Source organism: Sciurus carolinensis, chromosome 14 (genome assembly GCF_902686445.1).
Source record: "Sciurus carolinensis chromosome 14, mSciCar1.2, whole genome shotgun sequence".
Taxonomy (NCBI): Eukaryota; Metazoa; Chordata; class Mammalia; order Rodentia; family Sciuridae; genus Sciurus; species Sciurus carolinensis.
Genome location: NC_062226.1, coordinates 62,967,176 through 62,990,758, shown reverse-complemented (window position 1 = coordinate 62,990,758; position 23,583 = coordinate 62,967,176). Strand labels below are relative to the sequence as shown.

At 36.4% G+C, this 23,583-nt stretch overlaps 1 protein-coding gene across 6 annotated transcripts in view; it reads left to right on the top strand.

Moving 5' to 3' along the window:
* Kdm4c (lysine demethylase 4C) overlaps window positions 1-23,583 on the top strand; it is a 360,726-nt gene that overhangs the window by 295,192 nt on the left and 41,951 nt on the right. For all 6 annotated transcript variants that reach the window (XM_047524586.1, XM_047524585.1, XM_047524589.1 and 3 more), the window contains one exon: window positions 10,073-10,258. In XM_047524586.1, coding sequence (XP_047380542.1) covers window positions 10,073-10,258 — 186 coding nt within the window. The remainder of the gene's footprint in view (window positions 1-10,072; window positions 10,259-23,583) is intronic.

The following is a 23,583-nucleotide window of genomic DNA, read 5'->3' as shown; positions in this document are numbered from 1 at the left end:
GTGTTCCATTTTCCATCTTTATGATGTTTTCTCCTGGGTACTGAAGTCTACAGACTTTGTCTTCTGTTTATAAATTTGATCGTAAGTGGTATCCCTTCCAGTATTCAACAAGCCTTGATGGGATATATTTTGGAATTTCTATCATGATGTGTACAGTACCTGTTACAGGTTCATCTTGTTTGTATTTACCTGACTCCTTAGGTTTTACTCTTCTATTTATTAATTACAGCACCCCTCTTTTATGGCATTGACTTTCCTCAAATGTTTTTGATTTTTAAAGTATTTGTAGTTTATTTCCATGTTTTGCATACACTTTCTCTTTCCTTAGCTTAAATGTGAATCTGTTTTTCTTGTTGGTGAATGCTGGTTCAGATCACAGAATTTGTATTCAGGTAGGATCAGATCACCACTTGCTGCTGATACTTGAGGACAGAGTGGGCTGTGGGACTGGGCCAGCAGTGGATAGCTTGTCTTTTAGGTATTCTTTTTCATTCTTTGCATTACACTTGCCAAACAGTCCCTGAAGAGAACCTACTAAGCCAGAAGTAGTGGTGCACCCCTGTAATCCTAACTACTTGGGAGATTGAGGTAGGAGGATTGAAAGGCCAGCTTCAGCAATTTAGAGAGACCTTATCTCAAAATAAAAAGTAAAAGGGCCAGAAATGTAGCTGAGGCATAAAACATTCTGGGTTTCAATCTCCAGTACCACAAAACACATAAACGAAAAACAAAACTTATACAGCTACTAACAGTTTTTTTGCTGGGCAATAAGTTCCCTAAAGTCTGTCAAGTGCCTTCTAATCTCCACCTATTCACCTCCCCACCAAACACACACTTAAATATATAAATGGGTGTGTGTGTGTGTAAATAATCTATTTTTAAGCTGAAACACACTTATCTTGAGGAGGATTAATTCAGTGTTTTTTCCTATTTCAGCCTCCAGCCTCATCTTACAGCAGGTAGAAGCTGGCAAATTCGGTTTCCTTAGTAATTCTGAAGGCTTTGTTCTGAAGGTCCAATCATCAGTGCTTCTGCAGGCCAGATAAAGAAAACTGCACTCAGCCTGCTGTCCTACAGTAGTGCTTAGAGATTCTTAGAATGTATGAGAATCTTCAGAAACAGCATGTGAAGAACATGCTGAGTGGTACTGTTTTATAATAATTACTTCATGTTGACCCAGTTTCTTTCTTTTTTAATTGTGGAATTGTGCTTTGGAGTAGCCTTGAGACTTTTGAGATGGGAACTATTTTTACTCCTCCAATAACCTTTGCCAGTTCTTATTTAGGATTAGTGCTTATCTACTTTTCTGTGAATCTAGTTCCATCTGTTTCCCATGGTGTAGGAGTCCTACACATTTTCTGGTACTCTCATTGCTCTCTTTCTTTCTTCTTTTATTTTTTATACATTTTTATCTTTAATTAATATAGTAATTTTACATATTTATGGAATAGTGTGCTATTTAACATGTATACATTGTGTAATGGTTAGATGAGAGTTAATTGGTGTTAACAGTCATCTCAGTCATATATTATTCTTTGTGTTGGGAACATCCAAAATTCTCTCTTCTAGCTATTTTGAAATATTCAATTAATTATTGTCAAGCATAGTTATCCTTCTGTACTATAGAACTCTAAGTGTTTTTTCTCCAATTCAACTGCAACCCTATACCCATTAACCATATGATTCTAGTTTGTTAGGCTATTATGGTTTCATTCTTTTCCCTATATACTTATTTAGGGTTTAAGACTGTATGGATGGTAGCAGGTACTGGTTTTACCATCTTGATCCAATCAGTCTTCACCTTTGCTCAAAGCCACTTTCTTCTCTTGTCCCAAGCTTGACTCATGTCACATTCATTCTGGTTCCACATAGTATTTTTGTCACAACTTCTGTCATAGTACTTATTCCATTGTAACATTCTTCACAGATGTCTTATTTGTCTTAGATGTCTCTAACTTAGGTGTTTTGTTTCAGTACTGAGTCTCGAATCCAGGGGTGCTTTTCCTTATAATTTCATGAGACCCCCACCTTCCCCCCTCGCTTTTCTCTCTAGCTTCCACATATGAAAGAAAACATATAATCCTTTTCCTTAACATAATTCTTTCCAGTCCTTCTATTTTCCTGCAAATGACATAGTTTTATTCTTTTTCATGAATAAAAAAACTCCCCATTTTGTCTATATATACTGTTTTCTTTATACATTTATCTGTTCATGTATATCTAGGCTTGTTCCATAACTTGGGTATTGTGAATTATGCTGCTATAAAGATGGGTATGCACATATCACTGTCATGTCATAACTTTAATTTTTTAGGATAAATACTGAGAAGTGGTATAACTGGGTCATATGGTGGTTTCATTGCTAGTCTTTTGAGGAGCCTCCATTCTGAGTTCCATAGTGGTTGTACTAATTTATGTTCCATCAGCAGTGTATAAGTGTTCTTTTCTCCCTGCATCCTTACCAGCAATTATTGTTATTTATATTCTTGATGGATTGACATTCTAAGTAGAGTGAGATGAAATCTCAATGTGATTTTAATTCCCATTTCTCTGAGTGCTAAAGGTATTGAACATATTTTTAAATATAGTTCTTCATTTGCCCATTTATAGATTTGGCTATTTGGGGAGTTTTTGTTGTTTCATTTTTTTTTTTAAATATTCTTGGAGTTTTTTGTATATTCTGGATATTAATCCTCTGTCTAAGAGTAGCTGGCAAAGATTTTATCCCATTCTGTAGGCTCACTTTTCATGCTCTTCATTGGTTCCTTTGCTTTACAGGAACTTTTTAAATTGATACCATCCCATTTTTATATTCTTGGTATCATTTCTTGAATTTTAGATGTCCTATTAGGAAGTCATTGCCTGCACCTACACGTCAGAATGTAGACCTTATATTTTTTTTTATAGCAGTTGCAAGTTTTCTGATCTAATTCCTAGTCTTTGATCCATTTTGAGTTGTCCTTTGTGCAAATGAAAATTCTGCATATCTTGGAAGGTTTTTATTTCTCTTTCAATTCTGAATCATAATTTTGCTTGACCTAGCTATCTTGGTTGGCAGTAATTTTCTTTTGGGGCTTAGAATGATGTCTTCCAAGCCCTCCTGGCTTTTAGAGCTTGTGCTGAGAAATCAAAAGTAATTCTGATTGACTTACTTCTAAGTGTGAACTGATGTTTTCCTCTTGAGGGTTTTAAAATTCTATCCTTTTTCTATATATTTGGCACTTTAATTAAACTATTTTGTGGATAGGTTCTTTTTTGTTCTAGTCTATTGGGATTTCTGAAAGCCTCTTTCTTGTATGTGGATGTTCATCTCATTCCCAAGGTTTGGAAATTTTTTTATTATTTTTCTGAAAAGGTTGTCCATTCCATTAACCTCTGTCTCAGATCCCTCTTATATTTCAGTGATTCTTAAATTTTGTCTCTTAATGTATATTCTAATCACTGTTATTTATTTTCTTTGGTTTAATGCTGTCTGAATGCTGAATATTTAAGACTGGCCTCTTTCTGGCTTTGAGATTTTGTCCTCTACCTAGTCTACTCTGTTGAGAGACTTTAAACAGATTTGTTAATTTGCTTTATTATGTATTTTACTTCTAAGATTTGTTTCATTTTTTCATATTTCTTTTTTCTTTATTAATATTCTCATTCATATGCTTCATTGACATCCTCAATTTGTTCAGTTGTTTTTCTGTGATCTTTTGAAATTTAGTGATTTGTTTTCATGATCATTTTTATGAATTCTTTATCCCTATTTCATCCATTTTGATATCTTTGGAATCAGTTGCTGGTGAATGTTTTTTCTTGTGTCTCTATGTTGAGATATGTACATGTGTTGAAATGGAGTTCTCTTCTACCTTTATATGAGGGCCTATTTAGGGTATAACCTTCTCTTGGTTAAATTGTTCTAGGATATCAGGTGGTTGTGAATTGCTGAATATATTTCCAAATATATTTTTGTTTCCTTGCTGGTTCTTTGATGATGATCAGTATACTTTCATACAGTTTGAATTATGTCAAAGCTTGAGGATCTCTCCTTCTCTGACAGTCTTACAAGAGATTGTAATCTTTCTAGTAGGTCAGGAAATTCTAGTAGGTCACAGTTTTATTATATATAACTAGGTATATGGGGCTATACCATCTGTGATTGCTCTTCTAGATTTGACAATTCTGTGTGTTCCAAAAGGTTACAGGAATAGTCTAGGTGTGGTGTCTACAGTCTTTGTATTATTTCTTTCTGCTGTTGCTGTTAGAGATAATGTTAATGGGTGGGACATAAGGCCCCTCCTAGCCATTCCTACTTGTGGCCTAGGCAATGGCTTGGGTTTTTTTTCCCTCCCCTATTCTGTGTGTTGCTGAAGTTTGAACAGGATTAGGTTGTGTGTGGCGCAAGGTGTGTTGTCCCTAGCTGGGTTGGGGGTGCTCAGCTATAGAGTGTCTACCCTGTGAACTTTTAGTGTCACACTAGATTCCCAATACCTCACTGGGCCTCAGGAAATTTTGCCACTAATAGTAAAGTATAGAACTCTGAAGAGTTACACAGAAGAAGCCTTGGTGGCTACTAGGTTCTTCATTGGTTGACCTTTTTCCTACCCTTAAAAGACCCTGTTTAGTTAAGAAAACAGGAAACAATTTTCACCCTGTCATACATCTGTCAATACTAAAACTTACTCAAACAATCAACTTCTGTGTTGTATAGTTAGACTTTAAAAAAAAGTTTGCAACTAATACCTTAGGCTTCTAATAGGAGTTTTTAGTGTTATATCTGCATTATATTTCAAATGATTATAATTGACAAAAAGATACCAATACAAAAAAGTATTTAAAAAGATTCCAAGAATTTCTAGAGATACCAAGATGACCTATTAAGTAATGCCCTTATGCAGATTATATGCATCTTGTTTTGTGTAGTTTGCTTGCATTCCCCTTTCCCCACCTGTCTCCCTCTCCCAGAGAATGTGTGTGTGTATGCATATGTGTCTAATTTTTTAAACAGTAGACCACATTCCCAAATCCTACTTAAAAATGCTTAACTGTACATTGAATCTGGATGTATAGGGAAACCAGATAAGTGCCTGGAGTGTATAGCTATTGTGAAGACTAGTGAGAAACAACACTGCTGTAGTGGGCCATGAAGGACCCTTCTATGAGCTTTACTTCTCCATCTCATGCAGATCCTCCCCTGCACATACATCAAATGACTTATCCATGAGGAGAAGCCATTGAAACAAAATTAAGCTAGGTCATGACGTGATTTATATTGTAAAGAGATCACTCTGGCCACCCTGGGGCAGATAATCAATATGGAATGAAATAAAAGATGGTGAGACCAGTTAGGAAGACATTTCTTTGCTTTGTAGGACATCATAGGTGGAGGCAGTGGCAGTTGCTAAGGATGGACGGGGAGAGATCAGAGTAGGGCTAAGGAACAGAATCTATGAGACTACTGATTAGGTGAAAGGGCAAAGAAGAGTTAGAAGTTAAGTGTACACAATCAATAATTTAGACTTAACAGACATTTATAGAATATACCATCCAACCAAGAGCAAATACACTTTCTTCTCAGCAGCACATGGATCCTTCTCTAAAATAGACCATATATTATGCCACAAAGCTAATGTCAGCAAATACAAGAAGATAGAGACACTACCTTGTATTCTATCAGATCATAATGGATTGAAGTTAGAAATAAATGAAAGAGTAAAAAACAGAAACTACTCCAACACCTGGAGATTAAACAATATGCTATTATAAGATGAATGGATAACAAAAGATATTAGGAAGGAAATTAAAAAATTCTTAGAGGTAAACGAGAACAAAGAAACATCATATCAAAATCTCTGGGACACTATGAAAGCAGTACTTAGAGGAAGATTTATTTCATGGAGCGCATTTAATAAAAGAAGTAAAACTCAAAAAATAAACAACCTGACACTACAGCTCAAAGCCCTAGAAAAAGAAGAACAGACCAACACCAAAAGTAGTAGAAGACAGGAAATAGTCAAACTCAGAGCTGAAATCAACGAAATTGAAACAAAAGAAACAATACAAAAAATTGACAAAATAAATAGTTGGTTCTTCGAAAAAATAAACAAAATTGATAAACCTTTAGCCACACTAACAAAGAGAAGACGAGAGAAAACCCAAATCACTAAAATTCAGAATGAACAAGGAAATATCACAACAGACACGACCGAAATACAAAACATAATTAGAAGCTATTTTGAAAATCTATACTCCAACAAAATAGAAAATTTCAAAGACATCAACAGGTTTCTAGAGACATATGAATAGCCTAAACTGAACGAGGAGGACATACACAATTTAAATAGACCAATTTCAAGTAATGAAATAGAAGAAGTCATCAAAAGCCTACCAACAAAGAAAAGTCCAGGACCTGATGGGTTCTCAGCTGACTTCTACAAAACCTTTGAAGAAGAGCTCATTCCAATACTTCTCAAAGTATTCCATAAAATAGAAGAGGAGGGAACCCTCCCAAACTCATTCTATGAAGCCCTGATACCTAAACCAGACAGAGACACATCGAGGAAAGAAAATTTCAGACCAATATCCTTAATGAACATCGACGCAAAAATTCTCAACAAAATTTTAGCAAATCGCATACAAAAACATATTAAAAAGATAGTGTACCATGATCAAGTGGGTTTCATCCCAGGAATGCAAGGTTGGTTCAACATCAGGAAATCAATAAATGTCATTCACCATATCAATAGACTTAAAGTCAAGAATCACATGATTATTTCGATAGATGCAGAAAAAGCATTTGATAAAATACAGCACCCCTTCATGCTCAAAACACTAGAAAAAATAGGGATAGTGGGAACATTCCTTAACATTGTAAAGGCCATCTACGCTAAGCCCATGGCTAATATTATTCTTAATGGTGAAAAACTGAAAGCATTCCCTCTAAAAACTGGAACAAGGCAGGGATGCCCTCTTTCACCACTTCTATTCAATATCGTCCTTGAAACTCTAGCCAGAGCAATTAGACAGACCAAAGAAATTAAAGGGATACGAATAGGAAAAGAAGAACTCAAACTATCCCTATTTGCTGATGATATGATTGTATACTTAGAGGAACCAGGAAATTACACCAGAAAACTGTTAGATCTCATAAGTGAATTCAGTAAAGTAGCGGGATATAAGATCAATACACATAAATCTAAGGCATTTCTATACATAAGCGATGAATCTTCAGAAAGAGAAATTAGGAAAACTACCCCATTCACAATAGCTTCGAAAAAAATAAAATACTTGGGAATCAATCTCACAAAAGAGGTGAAAGACCTCTACAATGAGAACTACAGAACACTAAAGAAAGAAATTCAAGAAAACCTCAGAAGATGGAAAGATCTCCCATGTTCTTGGATAGGAAGAATTAATATTGTCAAAATGGCCATACTACCAAAAGTGCCATACAGATTTAATGCAATTCCAATTAAAATCCCAATGACATACCTTACAGAAATAGAGCAAGCAATTATGAAATTCATCTGGAAGAATAGAAAACCCAGAATAGCTAAAGCAATCCTTGGCAGAAAGAGTGAAGCAGGGGGTATCGCAATACCAGATCTTCAACTCTACTACAAAGCAATAGTAACAAAAATGGCATGGTATTGGTACCAAAATAGAAAGGTGGATCAATGGTACAGAATAGAGGACACGGACACAAACCCAAATAAATACAATTTTCTCATACTAGACAAAGGGGTCAAAAATATGCAATGGAGAAAAGATAGCCTCTTCAACAAATGGTGCTGGGAGAATTGGAAATCCATATGCAACAGAATGAAACTAAACCCATATCTCTCACCATGCACGAAAGTAAACTCAAAATGGATTAAGGATCTCGGAATCAGACCAGAGACCTTGCATCTTATAGAAGAAAAAGTAGGTCCAGAGCTTCAACATGTCGGCTTAGGACCAGACTTCCTCAACAGGACTCTGATAGCACAAGAAATAAAAGCAAGAATTAATAACTGGGATAGATTCAAACTAAAAAGCTTTCTCTCGGCAAAGGAAACTATCAGCAATGCGAAGAAAGAGTCTACAGAGTGGGAGAAAATCTTTGCCAATCATACTTGAGATAGAGCACTAATCTCCAGAATCTATAAAGAACTCAAAAAACTCTACACCAAGAATGCAAATAATCCAATCGACAAATGGGCTAAGGAAATGAATAGACACTTCACAGAAGAAGATCTACAAGCAATCAACAAACATATGGAAAAATGTTCAACATCTCTAGTAATAAGAGAAATGCAAATCAAAACCACCCTAAGATTCCATCTCACCCCAATTAGAATGGCGATTATCAAGAATACAAGCAACAACAGGTGTTGGCGAGGATGTGGGGAGAAAGGTACCCTCATACATTGCTGGTGGGGCTGCAAATTAGTGCAGCCACTCTGGAAAGCAGTATGGAGACTCCTTAGAAAACTTGGAATGGACCCACCATTTGACCCAGCTATCCCACTCCTTGGCCTATACCCAAAAGATTTAAAATCAGCATACTACAGAGATACAGCCACATCAATGTTCAGAGCTGCTCAGTTCACAATAGCCAGATTGTGGAACCAACCTAGACGTCCTGCAGTTGATGAATGGATAAAGAAACTGTGGTATATATATACAATGGAATATTACTCAGCCATAAAGAATGATAAAATTATGGCATTTGCAGGCAAATGGATGAAACTGGAGAATATCATGCTAAGTGAGATAAGCCAGTCTCAAAAAACCAAAGGAAGAATGATATCGCTAATAAGTGGATGAGGACACATAATGGGGGGTTGGAAGAGTTAGTGTTAGGGTTAGAGTTAGGTTTAGGGAGGGGGGCAAGAATGGAGGAAGGAAGGACTGTATAGAGGGAAAATAGGGGTGGGAGGGGTGGGGGGAAGGGAAAAAAAACAGAATGAATCAAACATTACCCTATGTAAATTTATGATTACACAAATGGTATGCCTTTACGCCATGTACAAATAGAGAAACGACATGTATCCCATTTGTGTACAATAATAAAAAAAATTAAAAAAAAGAAGTTAAGTGTACATTGATTCTTAAAGGTTTGTGATAAAATATTGCAGTCCCAAAAAGACATCAACTTTAAGTACGTTTTTGGCTCTGAAAAGAAAATGTACCTATAAAAGAACAGTTGCACCAACATTTGATCAGATTGTAGACCTTTTTTATCTGAAGGAATGTGAAAGGTTGATCTTTTTGATCATTCTACTTCTTTTGCTTTCCACACCTGAGCCTGTGCTGTTCTACAACCAGTTTTTCTTCATCCTCAAATATCAGTGTACAAATCTTACATTAAGTGAAGCTGCATGCTCTTCCCTATCTCTTGCAACAAATGTACTGGTAATGTTCAGGGCTAATTGTATGCAATTTAATTTTCAGATTGTGGTAATCATTATTGCTGTTTTTATTTTCATTTTCTCTTCCCCAGGCATTGTCAGCTATAAATGTTCAATATAATTATACCCTTTGGGGTGATTTTCAATTTTCTCTCTTCGGGTTCAGATTTGGATTATTAAGCACTTGAGCCCCTAGCTTCCACATTGGACTATTTAACACTTTCCATTTCCTTAAATGGAAAACTTAGTCCATCTGTGTGCTGTTAGTGTGTTTTCAAAGACCCCATCTGATTAAGAAATGACTACACCTGTCCTCAAAACCTGTATTCTGTCTTTTACTGTATAGAAAGTCCTGCTATGAGGAGGTAAAGCATCCATGGGTGATTTATAGGAGAACCCTGGGGCCTTTTCCAGAGCTCTGAGCCAGGAGGAGCATGTGCTAAAGAATTTGACTTTTCTAACCACAAGAAGCATTTAAGCATATGTGTGGTGGCGTGTGACTGTGGAAGTGTGTTTCCTTTAAAGTAAGCAGACTATATTGGCACAGATGCTCTCACTGCTAGGGCCCCTAGAGGGTCAGGACTTGTTGATGTAATCAGTTTTTTCCTCCTCTAATAGCTATTATTTTCTGAAGTGTGGAAATTGGCTGAGTTACAGAGTGTGAATTGATGTTCTTCTGTGTTTTAACCCTCCAGAAATGCATCTTCTGCAGACACCGTGTGAAGAAGGTCTCTGGAGCTTGTATCCAGTGTTCCTATGGCCGCTGCCCAGCTTCCTTCCATGTCACTTGTGCCCATGCTGCTGGGGTACTGATGGAGCCTGATGATTGGCCTTATGTAGTGAACATCACATGCTTCCGACACAAGGTCAACCCAAATGTGGTAAGGTCATTGTCCCTTCCCAATGCTGAGACAGCATCTGAATTCCTTCCTGTATACCTCCAGGCCTAAGTAGCAAACTTTGCAGTGCTGTGTTGCTCATTGTTGACATGTCCAGACCTTGATTTTATTGAGGGCAGAGATTGCACACCATTATTTGCAGGTATTTGTCCAAGAGTCAGCAGTGTCTGCTGCACACTAGACACAATAAATATTTACGGAATTGAATGAGTGAATAAACAGAAGAAAAAGTAAAACTCTTTATGTCCATTCTGGGTTTGAGTCTATATACAGGATGATTGAGCATTGTTGTACAGGTGGCGCACTGCACATATCCAGGGTATGATGGGGACATTTCCTAGAGGACAGTGATTTGAAAAGCATCATCTGAGATTATGCAGAAAACAACCTGTGCAATTTATGCTGTGGTGTGGCATTTTAATTCTCCTAAAAGAAACAAAAAGCAGCAACATGGTAAAGGAAAAAAGAGGATGACCAGGAACTTTTGGGGTCCTGCTGCCTGAGATGCGAAAGTTGGGGAAAGCATGGAGGCCCTGGAAGGAGTAAGGACATTCTCATAAAGGAGTAGAAGAAAATAAAGTGCTTTTTTGTTTTGGTTTGATTTTTACCTTTTCCTTTTCACTCAGGACTGAAATTAATTTTGGGAAAATAGTGTTTGCAACCAAGTAACGTGTATATTCAAATGTAATTCAGTTTACCTGTTCTTGGTGAATGAAACCCTTCTTCCTTATTTTAAATTATTTTTTTATTTTTACAGACTGCATTTTGATTCATTGTACGCAATTGGGGTACCTCTTTTCGTTTCTATGATTGTGCATGATGTAGATTCATACCATTTGTGTAATCATACATTTACATAGAGTAATGATAAGCTAGAAAAATTATAACAGTACAGAGATAGTTGATATTCCTTTGTTAGCTTTCCATTTCACTGTAATGGTTTTGGCTACCAAAGAGGAGGCAAAGCTTGTATATAGATGCTCAGCTTTGCTGACTTGCTGCTCTGTGTTATCCCTGGGAGACCTGGCCACAGGCTATTTGCAGCCTAACATGCTTGTCTTGTTTCAGCCTCTTGTGAGCAGCCTGGCAAGTTGTCAGTATCGGCTGTGGAGTCAGGACTCATCCACAACAAATTTTCCAGCTCTTTGTAATGATTCCAGCAATTTCCATTGGCATCTTGAGAATTATTTGACGTTTGTGCGTTGGGACTGTGTGCAGATGTGTGTGAATGACCACGAGTACAGAATGATGTCACCGACTGTCATATCTATTTAAAAGTTATTTCCCATTGTTTCAGTTCACATGTTGCATATCTATTCAGGCTTCTCCTTTGTATCTTGAGTTGATGTACTCTTGCAAAGAGTAGTATTGTGTTCATCAGAAAATATGTTTCAACAATTTTTAAAAATTATGGTGATTGCATATTATATTACTGTGGCACTTTGCCGTTTACAGAGAGTAGTCAATAGTATTACCTCATTAGATGATCCATGTGAGTGCTTTTTGCGATGTGAGTAAGTCTAGAGAGAGCCAAAGTAGCTGGTAGTCACACTTAGATTCTGCTGGAACAAGTGCACAACCTTGTACAGGTTTTTATCTCTGAGCCTCAGCTTCCTCATCTTTAAAAAAAATGGGGTCCTATCTGACTATTGTTTTCAGTTCTCAACCCTCAAAAAATGAAAATTGCATTACTACTATTTTTTTTTTTTCACTTCTCCTGCTGTTGGTGCTGAAATTCTATATGAACTGAGTCTTATGAACAGTACTTTCCTGTTTTAAGGATAAGAAGCCCAAGTTCAGAGAGGTTCAGTTCCATGCCCAAAGAGATGTAGTTCATGAGCAGTGAGTGCTGGAATGGAAATGGCTCTCAGCTCGTACTTTAATATTAGTTGAATTCCTAACTCCAAACTTAAATGGTGCTGGAGAAATAATCTAAAGCTTTGCTTGGGTCATACACTCCCATTTTAATATTCCAGAGCTCTGTGATTACTGATGATTATATTAAAGTTGCTATTAAAGAGATCCACGTGTTTAATCACAACCTCATTCCTGTTAACTCTGATGTGTGGTTCAGTTAGGTTTATGTTACTTATGAGTTTCATAAATGATGATGAAAAAGAAAATATTTGATTTATAGATGATTTAGAAACTACTATCTGCTACAGATCCAGTTTAAGCTTGGTATATGTTGTAAAGGGGGTCAGAATATCATATAATTTACAGCATTGCATGTAGTAGTTTTTTCTTTTCTTTTTATGGGGGAAGAGTTTTAGTGTTTGTAAATTGCCTTTCAGTTTTCTAGGGGGAAAGCACTGTGAACACTGGATTCCTGAAAATACTTATCCATTCTTCTTCAGTTAGCATCCAAGTATGGATTGCTTACCCAGAATGTCTGGGAACTAACAGGAAGGATTTATAGAATCTGGCGACTTTGGTTAAAAGTATGGGGTGCCCCTGTTGCATTAAATGTTCTTTCTTTTATAACATAACAGAAGTTTGAATGCACTAAAATATTTTTCCTTTTGTAAATGATGAATGCCAGGGAATAGACTCCTTATAGTCAAAGCCAGTTTGTCTATGTTCTTAACTATGCCTTGATTATTTGGTAGTAATAGGCAATTGCTGAAGCATACCAGTGAAAACTATGAAGTTCAGGCTTGCTAGCCTGACCTGTTGTTCTACAGAATAGGGGAGGGTGCCTACACAGTTTAGGGGAAATGAATTATAAACTACTTGCTACTTCATTTGGATCTTAGTTTTTACCCACATAAGTGTTCTCATTATTTCATTTTTCTGTTCCTTGCAGTATTTGTTTAGCCATCTAAAAAGAACCATTTCAAGGCTAATTCTGCTATTCCTTTAGTATCATAAATTATTTAAATGTAACAACTTATTCAGTGATACTGAGTTTTGGTCATAAAATCTTCCAGATAATATTAATAAAAATTTTCTGATTTATTACAATGTGCTGTTTCATTGGTTAGTAAGCATACTTTATAGAGAGGTTAGTATTTGTAAAAGTAGGTGACTTTAAAATTCTTAAGATGGAAAGGAGTATATAACAGAAAGTGTACATCTAATCCCTGTTACTGTAACCTAACTTTTAGTATATATTTGTTTATGTTTTTGTCAAACACATATTTTTGAATGGCACCTGCTGTCTTTAAATGCAGGGTCTCATTTGGGACCTGATAGTTGCAAGAAGGTGTTGCACCATTACAGTGAGAGGAGGTGGGGGACTGGACTTCCACAGTGGCCATGTCCTGGAAATGAAGAGCAGCATCTTGATTTTGGAGACACTTTTTTAGAAAGATACTTAATCGGTTCATTGAGAATTAATTACAAGTAAGAGTTTACGTACTTTTATTTACACCTAATGCCAGTTGAGTGTGACTCCAACAGCATTGACATACCAAACACAGCTATAGGTTGAATCCATCCTTTTTTGTTTTTCTTCACTTAAGTTTAGAACTCGACTGCATAGCTCAATTTTGCTTCCTTTAATTTTTCTTATATACTTTGCATAAAGGGAACCAGAATTCAGCTAATATTCATCTAAATTGACCTGACTGGTATTGTTTCCATAAACTCTCATTTGCCTCTTAGATTGAGATGTCTGTTTCACTGATGACAGGATTTTTTAATTGTTATTTTTCCTTTAATAATTTTAATATTCTCACTAACCATCTGTTCAATAAAGTTTGTAATGGCCTACTATACTCTTCTCAGACTTGTACATATAATTATCTGGTATTTGAGTATGGTTTGTGTCTTCTACATGTGTTTGTTTTTGAATGGACTCCTGAGTTTGCACTGATTTTATTCAAAGGAGAGAATTCTAACCAAAGCAAAGGTGTGAAGTATAGAATTCATGGAGGGATTTAAAAAAAAAAGTTACAACTATAGTGATTCAGACTTAAACCTGATCAGTATTTCTAAGTGTAGCAAATGTTGTTAAAAAAAAAATTATCTTCTTCCTATCAATAGAAGTGTTTTGTTGAGATCTCAGTTCATTTATCCAAGATTATAGAAAGTTAAGGTCAGCTTTTCCTGGGAGGAGAAATATTTAGCATAGACCTTTTGGTATATTTACATTTGGAACCAAACTTTCCCTTGTTCACCAAAGCCATTGAAAATAGAATTTTTTTTAATGTTGTCAATGAAATTAAATATATCCCATTTTAAAATTTTAACTCTCTTCATCCCCCCTCAGTTTACTTTCTTACTATATTTTTATTAGTAATTTGCTTGGGAAGGGCCAGGTTCGTGAGCATAAAACCATTTTCTACCATACTTCCTGTAGTAGAGCAGTACTTCAGGACATCTGCAGCAAATTCCCATGTTCTTGGCTTAGTTCCCCTTGGGAATTCCATTTATTCTCTCCTTAGACCAGTGCAGGTAGAATGAGTCTTAAGCCAACCCACTTTCTGCTGAGCCTGCTAATTAATCATAGGACTTGGCTATGGGATGTAGAGGGGAAGTTTCATTGACACCAGCCCACTCCCCACAGCAACCTCCACAGCCCTTGCTAGAAGTTTTTCTGCCTCTGTCAAGCCACCCTCAGCCTATCCTCTCATCTCCCCATTTCTAGATCTCTATCAAAATCTGGTCACTTGGTAAGGGTCTTTGTGCTAGTCCCACTTCTGGTACCAGCTGCAGCCATTCCAGTCCCACTTTTGAAACTAAGTAAAGTGTTTCAAGAGGTTTTTAAATTTGTGGGAAGGGACAGCAGATGTGTTCATTGCATTCTTTAATTTTAATCAGCTGAGTACACAGAATGTCATCATAATGGAGAGACCATGCAGGACAAAGCAGAGGTAAATATCTTGGTATGACTTTTGTTCTGCTCACTGTTCCCTCCTAGAACTGTCCACTTGAAACACAGTCTACACTGGTTTGATCAATACTTGGATTCAAATACAAGCCATATTTTGCTACCATACAATTATTTTTTTTTTCCTTTTTCTCCCCCCCCACCTCCCCCCCAGTGCTGGCCCAGGACCTTTTTCGTGCTAGCCACATGCTTCACTCCTAAACTACAACCCCAGCCCTCCAGTTACTCTTTATGTGCAGTTTCTGTTTCCATTCAATGGAAAGAATTTACTTTTAACAATCTAGGCCTTTCCATTTTAGGATCAACAAGCCACATCCTCCTTATTTTGGGGAAGAAAGTAGGGTCACTTCCTCAGTCACTGAGAATAATGTCTCTCTTTAGGGTACCCCTTTTCCCAGGCTTTGATTTCTTATCCCTTAATCTGGTTAGGTAAAAGAACATAATTTCAGATGTATTTCCCAGAAACATCCAACTGCACTTCAAAAATGTTAGTACATGTTATGTGAGACACCTTATTTGATTGCAAATAGACAATGCTTGCATGCCTAAAATCTTAGAGAAGCCCCTGTGATAACTTGAAGCTGTGTTGGAGCTGAGGCCCACAATATTTTTCAGTTGTTTTGTATTTTTAATATGTTAACAGGCAACCCCTTTAGAGCCTTGGTTATTAGGAAATATCTTATCTTAAAGATATCTTATCTTATAAATATCTTATCTGGTCAACAACTTCCACTATCAGAAACACAACTTAATAAACCAGAATTAAACAGTAAAGAACCAAAACAAGTTATGGGGCATAAGGTGGTATGTGCCTTTTAATCATAAAAGGACTCTCTAAGTCTTACCTCAGGGCCTTTATAATGTTTTTGTTGATGAGATTCAAATATGCCCATTAATTTAGCATATTCAAAATTTTAAAAAATCTGAAAGATTAGCACTTCATATCAATAAGAAGTAAAGGATGCATGTAAGTAAGGTCAAATGAGATAAACAATTAACAGTTCGATGAGAAGTGAAAGTTCCCCAACCTTGAATCACTTTAGAGAGTAATCCACATCATGGACTGTCATGACCCAGAGCAATTGGTCCTATTTGTGGTTTTGGTTTAACAGATTCCCTGGGAAGCAGCAGCTAAGGCAGAAAATTTATCAGGGAGTACCCTTGGCATCATCACTTGAGGAAGGGAAAGAAAAAGAAGAGAAGGGCAAAGGAAGTAAGCGTAGGTCGTGGGAGAAGTTGAGGTGCAGTGAGATGTCAACCAATACTTCAGCTGGCCCCAGAAGTAGCTGTAAAGCTGAGATGACCCTTGAGGGTTTATTGTCCTCAACAACCCACCAAGGACACAGGCTGCCCCTGGAAGAAGGTGTAAACTTCTTCAAGTCATCTCTGTTCCAACCAAGCACAATTCCCAGAGAGGACTGATGCTGACCCTGTCAGCAAATAACACCCTCAGAACCTGGAAAAATGAATCTTCTAGTCCTGAAGCGGGAACTGAGAGACTCAAAATACCCAAGCATAATCTAATAAGGGAAGCAAGAGATTTTAGAATAATTTTGGAAGGATTACTATAAAAGTGATTGAATTCTAGACTCTGTATAAATGAAAAATAATCATTTTCTTAAGCATTTGATAAGCTCCTATTACATTTAAATCCCAGAAATCTGGAAACTCAACCTAAGGGCCATAAATACTCTGATAATTCTAGATACTTGAATTGTCATTGCACCAGAAAAATTCAGGACTTGTGAGCACTTTTTGGGGCAAAGGGGTATGGTTAAAACAATCTTGGCATCAGGCAGTCTTGTGTTCATATTCCCGCTCAGTCTTTTTACTGCATTACCCTGTAAATCAATGCCAAAACCTCACTGAGAGAATTATCTACATCTCAGAGTTCTGATATTATACTGATGTAAGTTCAGATGATATATGCAGATAATATATATGAAATTGTTCTTTAAAATATCTTTTTATTGGTGCATAATAATTGTACAGAATAATGGGTTTCATTGTGGTATATTTATATATGCATATAATGTAATGTGATCAGTTTCACTCCCCAGAGCCCTCCCTCTACCCTAAAGGTCTTCATTCTAGTTTATGAGAGAAAACATTTAATACTTGTCTTTCTGTGTCTGCCATATTTTCCTTAACATAATACTTTCCAGATCAATTTTCATGCAAATGACATAATTTTATTCTTATTTATGACTGAATAAAACTCCATTGTGTATATGTACCACATTTTCTTTATCTAGTCCTCTTGTTGATGGATACCTAGGCTGATTTTACAACTTGGCTATTGTGAATTGTGCTTTTATAAACATGTGATGTGTATGCATGTATCACTCAAGTATGCTGACCTGGGTTATATGGTGATTCTACTTGTTTCTTGAGGATCCTCCATAATGATTTTCATAGTGGCTATAAAAATTTACATTCCTATTGATAGTATATAAGAGTTCCCTTTCCCCCTCATTCTTGCCAGAATTTATTATTATTGACATACTCACTATAGTTAGATGGAATCTCAGTGTAGTTTTGATTTGCATTTCTCTGATGGCTAAAGATGTTGAACATATTTTTTCATGTAATTGTTGGTCATTTGTATTTCCTCCACTGGGGAAGTGTCTGTTTAGTTCGTTTGCCCATTTATTGAATGGGTTATTGTTTGTTTGCTTTTGGTGTTGAGGTTTTTAAGTTCTTTCTGTATTCTTGATATTAATCCTTTGTCAGGGCAGTACCTGACAAAATTTTCTCCCATTCTGGAGGCTTTCTTCTCATACTTGTTTCCTTTGCTGTACAGAGCTTATTAAAAAGTGCTGGTTTTCTAGATTAAAATTGAATGCACATCTGCAATTTAACCTTATTCAATGTGAAAAACATTCAGAGAAGAGGGTCTGCTGCCATAATTTTCTTGAAATGCTGATTTCTGGAGGGAAAATTTTTTTTTTGTGGCCTGGCTCATGGTGCTAAACATCTCAATTGGGAGACAACTTGGAAAATTTTCCTAGAGCTGAATTGTTTTGCTTTATTCTGGAAATTCATAAGTTTTATCATCTTCAAGAACATTTACCTACTCTAAAATGTATAAGGGTGCATGGAGAAATTAATAAAAATTAATAAAGTTTTAAAAATTACTTGAAAGGATTTTGAAACTAATACCTCAAATAAAATGACAGTGTATAAGGATTTTTCATCAAGAAAGTTTTCATATGCTAGAATAAAAACTTGTTAAATAGTTGTGCTTTGATATTTCAGAAAGAAAATTAAAATAATTAACTTTATTATTGTAACAAAATAGAACTTTTATAAAAGCTATAGGTTTTCATCTCTTTCAAAATGTTATTTTAGTTCTATGTAGAATAATATGGCTTAATAGGACAGAATGTTTGCCTGAACTTTTTTCTTCCTTATAAAACTGCATATTAACCTAAGTTGAAAAAAAATTCATCTTGGCATGGGTTTGGTTTTTATCTCTAAAGTAGACTCATTGGAATCACCAGGAGAAAACTATCAGTGTTACTTTCCGTACTTGACTCTGTTATTTACACCATGAACTGCACATGGAACCAGGGAGCTAGTCAGCAGACAGAAATTCCACTATGAGGGCCAACTGCATTAGGAAATGTGTGCATGGGACACTTGGTAACCTAATCACCTTCAAGGGCCATCTTACTGAGAAAAATCAAGTCTTTTACTCTGAGGTCACTTATCTTATATATCTTTTAGCATATATAGGTAAGGTAGGTTTTCAAGTAAAATACTTATTTAGTTTTTCACAGAATTAATGTCTCAGCCTGGAAAATTTTAATCTTCTCAGCAATTTGTACCCCATTTAAAAAAAAATAATTAAGACTTGCAGTGTCATCTAATTGCTTGTTAAGAAAATTAAGTAGTGATGCTAATCCTGTGTTTTAACATTGATTTTAGAGTTGAGCACCATGGATACAGTAGAAAAATATAATGGAATATGTGAGCAGACCCATGGCAGAAAAGGGCATTTGGAATTCCCACATATGTTAAGCATAAGAGGCAGGGTTTTCAATTTCTTCATGTTGAAACAGTAATTAGATGCTATAGTCATATTTAAATCCATAGATACTGACAAAATATAATGAAAGTATAATTTTAAGACTATCAACTGAAAGGCAATTAAATAAGATAATTTGAAAAAAGTTCTATCTAAAAGGGTGATCCTTAAGTCTATATTATATGCCCACTCTCATCAGACATGATGCATAAATCTCTGATTAATTCAGAAGACCTCCTGGGCAGATGACAGTAAAGTTTAGGGAGGCTCAAACATTATTATCCTGCCCTTCCTTGGAATATTAGGACCATCTTGGTGAATAATGTGACACATTTTTCACATACAAATCAAATACTTCTTTCCTTTCCAGGTAAAATGGGCTATTTACTGACATTCCTATGTGAAGCCTACTTGTTTCCATTGTGATGTATCATGCATCCTCTCATCTTGTCCCATGCTGAGTGTAGAGGGTCAGTGAAGTTATAAAGCAACATCTGAGGACACAGAAAATTTCTCTTTCTGACTTTTTTCAATAAAATAGCATTTAATTTTTCTCTTAGCCATTGCTGGATTGATCTGGCACTCAGAAGCCTTTATTTGGGGCAGGAAGCAGAAAGAAGTAAAATCCTTTGCATCATAAGCAACCAGTTCCCTCATGAGTTATTTTCCATTTAGTTTGTCCCTCCTAGATACCTAGGTAGGTCTACAGTTAAGTATGTCTCCGTACATTTCTCAAGAATTAAAAGAAGTATAAAATTTTCAAACCCATATATTCAGCAATTTTTTATTTATACCTTAAAGTCTGCTGTCATTTTCATCCTTTTTACGTATTTGGAAAAACAGTATTGTTTTTATTAAGTCTAAGAAAATAGCTTAATTGAAGTTATAAGGACCACAGAGATTAACACTGCTCAATAGAGAACAGGGGCCCCAGACATGAGCCTGGGAAGGAAGGGGTTACTGCTGTAGTGCCTGTCAGTTCTTTGCCTTCTTCCTGCCCCCACTGGAACCCCACACACTTCTGTTAGCACAGTGCTGGGGACATAGATTGACTCAGCATGAGACAGACTGACAGGTGATATGAGTTTGCATGGTTAATTATGGTCTTTAAAGACTGAATTTATCCCCTTTGATTAACATGGCAGATAGGCAAAATCTGTGCTACTCCTATGGTAGTTCTGGTGGAAGAGAAATCTTGCAGTGTATTTTCCTTTTCCTGTTCATTTGACTGTTTCTCCTGAAATTCAAGGAAATGTAGTTTACGTGTGTCTGTCTGTCCCCCTCTCTCATACAGTGTGTCTGTTGTATACAGTTGCCTCTTTCCCCCTAACTCTGTCTCTTGTTCAAGGTGACCACCTACTTTTGTTGGATACAGTATATAAATTTAGATAAGGTCATTTTGTTTTGCTACCAGGGATTGAACCTAGGGGCTCTTAAACACTGAGCCACATCACTAGTGTCCCCCTTTTTTAAAAAAAATATTTTATTTTGAGACAGGGCCTCACAAAGTTGCTGAGGCCCACTTTGAACTCATGATCCTACTGCCTCAGCCTTCTGAGCCCCCTGGGATTATAGGTATGTGCCACCACACCTAGCTAGACAAGGGTTATTAAAGTAATAAAAATAGCTAAAATTTGTATATATTGTCTTTTATAGTGTACTCTGCACTTTCATAGTGTATTCTGCATATTCATACATGGTACATTATTTCATTGTTCCTCATAGTAACCTTGTGTGGTAGATAATATGGTTATACCCATTTTATAGGCAGAAAGAATGCCTATGGAATCCCTGTGTCCCTTGCTTCTCTGTTGAAAATATCCCATCAGATATCTTTTACATTGTATCATCTAATTGTTGAATAAGTACTTCTCTTCATTTTATTTCCTCCAAATTGTAAATGCCCCAGCTTCTTTTCTAAATTCCCTCTGGGATATTAGGTCCTTTGCATCTCCATATAAATGTTAGAATCAGCTTGTTAATTTCTATGTGCGCGCGCGCACACACACACACACACACACACACACACACAAACACACACAAACCTTGCTGTAAGTGATTGGGATTGTATTGAAACTATAATTATTCCCAAATTTTACCACTACAACTCAAGAAGCCTGAAGAACTACTGAAAGGAAAAAGCCCAAGAGCTTCTGGAGGCTGGCATCCATAGGCTGGTACCTGAAGCTCACACATTTTCTAGCAACTAAGGAAATTGGATGTGACTCTGGGAGAAGCTCACATCAAGATTTCGGCCTAGCATTGGGCCACTGCTAGCCCTACCAATCAATTGTGAACTCCTCTTCACTCTTTATGAAGTAAATTGCTTGCCTTGCAGAATAGATAGCAGGTAGTACCTTCCTCTTGTCAAGGTTTGGCGTTACTGCTGTGAAATCAGTATTCAGCTACATCTGAAGATGGTTCTGTCTTCCCAGTCCTTTTCATTGACCAAGCAGAACTACTGCCTCCATAATGAGAGGAGCTCATGATTCCAATGGAAAAGAATTAGGTGTTTTTTCCTTAGAATCTAATACAACCTGTTCATTTTATTTCTACAAACATTAAAGTGAATAAAACCTTGAATCTTTTGGGAAACTTACCACCATTTTCCACCATATTATATGTTTGTAGTTAAAAATTCATGAGAAATAAAAACCACATGAAAAAACAGATATGTAGAAAATTAAATACTTGTGACATTTTTATGAGTCTACATGTGCATTTATGCTATAAGAGCAATTATTTCTTCATGAAGCCCAAGGGTCTTAGGTTTTTCTGAGTAAAGGACTTTGACCTAGCTCCTTTAACTTTAGAAAGAAAGCTTTCAGTATAACAGGGAAATTTTAGATGAGTGACTTAAGCTGTGTAAGTTAGGTAAAAGAATAGTTCGTACTAATTTATTTATTCCAATCTTTGTAGGAGATATTGCAAGGTGGATACCTTGAAAAAATATAATAATACTTCACAGGTTGATAATTCATAGAAATTAGAAATAACAAAGTTGAGAAGGATTATTAGATAAAAATGGACACATGCTTTTTCAGCCTGTTCGTTGTCTAAGTGCTTTATTTTGTTTTCTTCATCTTTTCAGACTTGCTGGCTCTGTGAACTTCTGTGTGTATTACTGTATTTGGATTTACACCCCTTTTGTGACCATTGTTATATAGATGGAGAACCTGGTGAGGGACTTTCCCAAAGGAATATCTCTGCTCATGACTCATCTCCCATGAGATGTTGGGTGACCTCTTTCAGGGTGAACTTAGGTCTGATAAAGATAATGCCCATTCTGGAATCTTCCCTCATTCTGCCATTGAATTACTTCCCTCTGAGATCTTGCTTTAGAGTCTAATTTCTCTACTCTCTGTCAAAACCCAGTAGGATGAAATGATATTTGAGAATGTAGTGCTTACATGGTCCACCCTTCATATTGAAGTTAGATTCCTATGTCAGGCACAGTCACTAAAATTTACTCATTTTATCTTCCATAATTTACCCCTTCATGAGGTGTCTTCATTAAGTTCCATTGTGCCCTTTTATAAGTAGCAATGTTGTCATTTTTACAAAGCAGTTGTTGAAAGGTTGCTGTGTGTGGTATATTTTTCTCCTCAGGATTCCTTTTCTCTAGAGGTGTGCGTGTCTGTGTGTGTCTGTGTGTGTCTGTTTAACAAACTATCACAAAACAAGTGACTTTGACCAATGAGAAATATTTACTCATGATTCTGTAGGTCATCAGTGTGAGCTTTACTCCGCTGCATGGTTCTTCTCTCCAGGCTGGGCTGCTTCGTGATCTGTGGTCAACTGCAGAATGACCCACCTGATCTTGGCTGAGTTTTCATATGTATCCAGAGACACCTGTGGTCAATGTAATCTCTCATCTGCCAGCAAGATAATTTGGGTTTATTCATGTGGAAGAGTCTAAGGCTTATAGCAGAAATATATAAGCCCTCTTGAACAAAGAGTTTGGTTTAAAATTGGCATACTTCTGCCATTTTCTTTTGGCCAAGGCAAGCTAAACCACATTCTAGTACAGATTCAAAGAGTGGAAGATAGATTACATACCATGATGGGAGGAACTGCAAAATCACATTGCAAGGATGTGGAAATAGAGAGGAGGAAAAATTTGTAATTTTCACAGTTTACAAAGTGTGTGTATGTATGTGTACATTTGTGTACACATTAGAACAAAGAGAATACATAATGCTACATTCTGCATTTCTATTTCGAGATGTGCTGCAGATCCAAGTTGCTAATGCAACCTTGTACATATATTTGGGAAATTAAATAACTTTACATGTGTGAGGTGTCCCAATGGGTATCTGGAACAGAGGAAGTATTTAATCAATGGAAGTTACAAGAGAGGAAGAAGAAAATGTAACTTTTTTAGGCAACTATACAGATTCCAATAGCCTTCCTTCATGGTTGGCTTTATTTCTCCTTTGATTA